The sequence below is a fragment of the Tupaia chinensis genome, unplaced genomic scaffold (assembly GCF_000334495.1).
Source record: "Tupaia chinensis unplaced genomic scaffold, TupChi_1.0 Scaffold147369_1, whole genome shotgun sequence".
In the NCBI taxonomy this organism is placed as follows: domain Eukaryota; kingdom Metazoa; phylum Chordata; class Mammalia; order Scandentia; family Tupaiidae; genus Tupaia; species Tupaia belangeri.
In genome coordinates, this window is record NW_006207220.1 from 306,883 (window position 1) to 310,842 (window position 3,960).

The window sequence follows — 3,960 nt, forward strand, 5'->3', positions numbered from 1 at the left end:
ATGGGCGTTGCCTTCAACCATCCATGGTGCAGCAGAAGTCACCAAATCAACAATGGCACACGAAGCCTATGGTGCCAATTTAGTCCAGTTTTAGGTCTCAAATTGTCCTTGCCCATTCAACTCACATTTCCCTATCATAAATTCCTACTTGAGCTTTATCCCTGGAGGGAAAATGTCTCTACTGATTAATTTTTATGGTTTCATCTGTCATAAAATGATAATCATGCAACCACACAGGTTTCCCTTCAGTCTTAGTTGTCAGGAAAACTCAGAATGGTGCTTGTTGCCCGTACTTTATAATGCATTCAATTCAGATGTCAGAGATTTATCTATTTCTTCTTCTTGAGGTCACTCTGTTCTGTTTAATACTCAAAAGCCATCCTACAATCTACAATGAGCAATCACTTCCAACTACCCTGGAAATAATCAAGGCCAACAAATTTGAATAACTATTGGTCACTTCCAAAATAGGAAAACCAGACATCATATATAATTCATACCTGCTCTTTCTTACCTAGCTACAGGAACATTTTCTACTTTTATCTTGTGAACAAGAAATGGCTTAAACATTTTAAACCACATTCTCAGAAAGCCAGAACCTTTAATTCTATTTCTCATAAGTTTTCTGTGTGTGAAACTCTTGGCTGAACCAGAAAACCTCCGTGAGGTAAAGGAAATGCAATCAACCCAAATACCCAGTGTGCTGGCATTTAAAGTTAGCTGACAGTGAAAAAGCAAACCCATTCCATGAAGCATTGCAAGATCTAAAATACCAACTGCTGGAATCACTCAAAAGGCTCTGGAAATTTTTCTTGGAGGGACTTCTCTTATGAAGACAAATGACAACTCCAAGCCATTTTTGCAACACCACCACCTACCCACAGGTCCCCATTTTGTTGGTCTAGCGCAAAAAGAAGTCTCAGAAATAGAAGCAATTACTTACATCTATAGGTCATCTCAAAGCTGTCACTGATGTTCACAATATCAATCTGGGGGAGCAGCTTTGGGGGCTCAGTGAGTTGTGACAAAGCAAATCTAAATGCGGCATGTTCTTGTGACTGCTGGTTTGGAAATAATCCCCCTATGAGGAAAGAAAATGCAACATGGTTTCTTGGCTAGATACAAATTTTAGTTCCTCAATAGCCCACCCCAGATGAGCTCTTATCTTCTCCCCATGCCAAACTCACTAGTTGTAGATGTTAGAGCAGGGGATGAAAGTTCAAAGAGGATGCTGAGGTGTAAGCTTCTAGAGATGAGCTTTTATGTGAGAAGGGCCTCTACATCTATCACTCTCCTCAAACATTGGATTGTGTACCCCTCAACTCAGTTAAGGTCAGAGAGGACAGGAGACTCATAGCATTCCTCTTCCTCCTCCCATCTGAGAAGTCTTTTCTTTTGCATAAACATTAACCTTCCCCGTGTCTAATTGGTCTTATATCAGCCCCATCTCTCATAATAGGGCCTTATAGGAAGAAGATGCTAATAAATGGTACAGAGTGACTGAAATCTAGCTCAGAGACCCTGTGGGCTTTACCCCACACTATAGCCATTTGTTTTGACACTTTCAGTCTTTTGGACTGCATACAATTTAACTGTTCTATTGCCTTTAGGGTTTGTTACTCGTTTCCACTGAAAACTCCTGATTTTCTGGAAACAGTGGCTTGCTTTTACTTTTACCACTCATGATCCTAGCTACTAGGAATGACTTGTTATATAAGAGATTACCATTGTGTGTTTGTGTGATGGGTCTGTGTGCTTCAGAAATGTGGGGTCTTGGAAAGTCAAGAGGAAAGGGACATCTAGTAAAAAGCACAATAAAGGTACCAGTCAGGAACCAAGAGTACATGGCTTACCTTTGTATTTATTGTGGATATATAAATAAATTAGAGTACATTTCTGTGAATTAAATTCATCCATTTTCAGAGAGTGAACTATAATGAATGTTTACACAGAAGTTTATCTCAGATCCAACAGGAATCTCAGTCCCAGCGTAATACACTTCTAACTTCTTATATAGTGGGTAGGTGTTTGCTTTTAAGAACCAATAAATGAACCACCAGGCTTTTGTTAGCGATCACAAGTAGAATCAAGTACTACCTGATGGCAGCAACATTTTCAGCATTTGTTCTATAATTGAATGTTTCAATCTTTTATATGAAAACAGTACAATGGTTTTATCAGTTGAGCAAGCAAGTTGGAACTAAACATGATGAAAAATCTGCAGAGATACATGAGCAAATATGCCATATTCACCTACACAAAATCCCCATGCATTTATAACCATGGTGATCTACACAAATATATTTGGAGACAGCAGGTACACTTATCTCTAGAAAGGCATTTCCAGTCAGCGAGGTGTGGTACAAACATAAACAATGCCACAACTAGAGCAAGCAATTTCCACATGTACATATGCCCCTGGTTTATAGAGTAAAAACAGCCGAAAATCATTCTAGATGCTGATGTTCCACCCTCCCCTCCCAGATGACCACACCCCAAACACTTCCCTGTCCCCTTGTTCCTCCTCTGCAATGAATGAAAGAAAAGGGTGGGAGGTGGGGAGGTAGAAGGCTGCAGGCTGGGCTGCAAGGGAAGTGTTCCCAAAGGCAGGAAGTTTCGCGTATAAGGCACTAGCAACCATATACACACTCCAGAGTGCAGCTTAACAGGTGTCAGGAAACAAAGCAAGTTATTCCACAGCCACTCCAGCTGCCCTCAGAGCCAGCTAGCTGGAGTGGCCGAAAGAGGTAAGTACTGCAGCACACGTGTGCCTGACAAAACACCAACTGCACCACATCCACCCCCCCCCCACCCACACACATTCCCAGCAAGGGGAACTTTCCCTGCTGGAGCTAGCTCCCTATCAGGGGGCAGAAAACAAAAACCAAACCAACCAACATGCCTTCAAGAAAAGCAACTCTCTTGGTTCCGGGACACAAGCAGCACGGAATGCTGGTCACACTGGAGCCCCGAGCTCTTGTGGACATGCTTTGTTTCGGGTGTTATTGTTCCTGTTTGTTTCTCTTTTCCCCATGATCATGAGGAGTAGTGCTATCTGTCAGCTCCCCCATAAACACAGTGAGGGTGGGAGGCCTTTTAGAAGCACAGCGACCAAAACGGGGAGATGGGAAACAAAAAGGCATGCAGCATGTTGAAGCCTGCCTCCAAGTTGAGAGGATGGAGCCCAGTGATGAGGACGGCTAAGGGCATGTGTATGTGGGTTTGTGTGTGTGTGTGTGTGTGTGTGTGTGTGTGTAAAACGGAGACGATGTCTGTGGGCAGCAAACCGAAGAAGAGGGGGCAATTGAAGGAACAGAAAAAAAGGCAGGCTAGAAAGTTCCAGGATTGGGGGAGTGTAGACCACCAGCCCAGCATGGCAGACTGCAAAGAGAGGCAATTAGAGGGGTCCAGAGCAGGAGAGGAGAGGGGTCCCCCCACCTTATGGGGGGACTTCTGGCATTATTTCAGTGGCTGCAATAAGCTTGGCACCTTTCACTCTTTCTTTCAGAGGGTCTCTTTCCCCTCCTCCAGCTACAGAAGCACTGCCTCCTTCGATCAGCATATATATGCATATTTAATATATAAGCACACGCATAAATACACACCCCTTACATATTTCTGTAAATAAGTGAAATCACACACCATCTACCAAGCGATAGTGTTAACTCCTTAAACACCCACCACCCCTTTCCGAGCTACAGTCTGATTTTTTTTTCCTCCAAAGCGATGGTTCCTCCATTTCACATGCTCATGCCTGAGATGTGAGTGGCGTGTGTGTATGTGTGCGCGTGTGTGTAAACACTTCCCCTCTGCCCCTCATCTGATCAGGAGAAGCCCCCTCCCCTCGCCGGCAGCTAAGTTCAAGGCACAGTTTTAGATAGCCAAGCACAGCAGCCTATACTGGGCAACGCACAGAAACACCCCCCCACCCCCCCCCCCCCACCACAAAAAAAAAAAAAA

The 3,960-nt window shown here is 43.7% G+C and overlaps 1 protein-coding gene across 1 annotated transcript in view; it reads right to left on the reverse strand.

Moving 5' to 3' along the window:
* Positions 1 to 3,960, reverse strand: part of GRIA1 (glutamate ionotropic receptor AMPA type subunit 1) — a 298,513-nt gene that overhangs the window by 292,068 nt on the left and 2,485 nt on the right. The window contains exon 2 of the mRNA XM_006169676.2: positions 944 to 1,081. Within this exon, the coding sequence (XP_006169738.1) occupies positions 944 to 1,081 (138 nt within the window). The remainder of the gene's footprint in view (positions 1 to 943; positions 1,082 to 3,960) is intronic.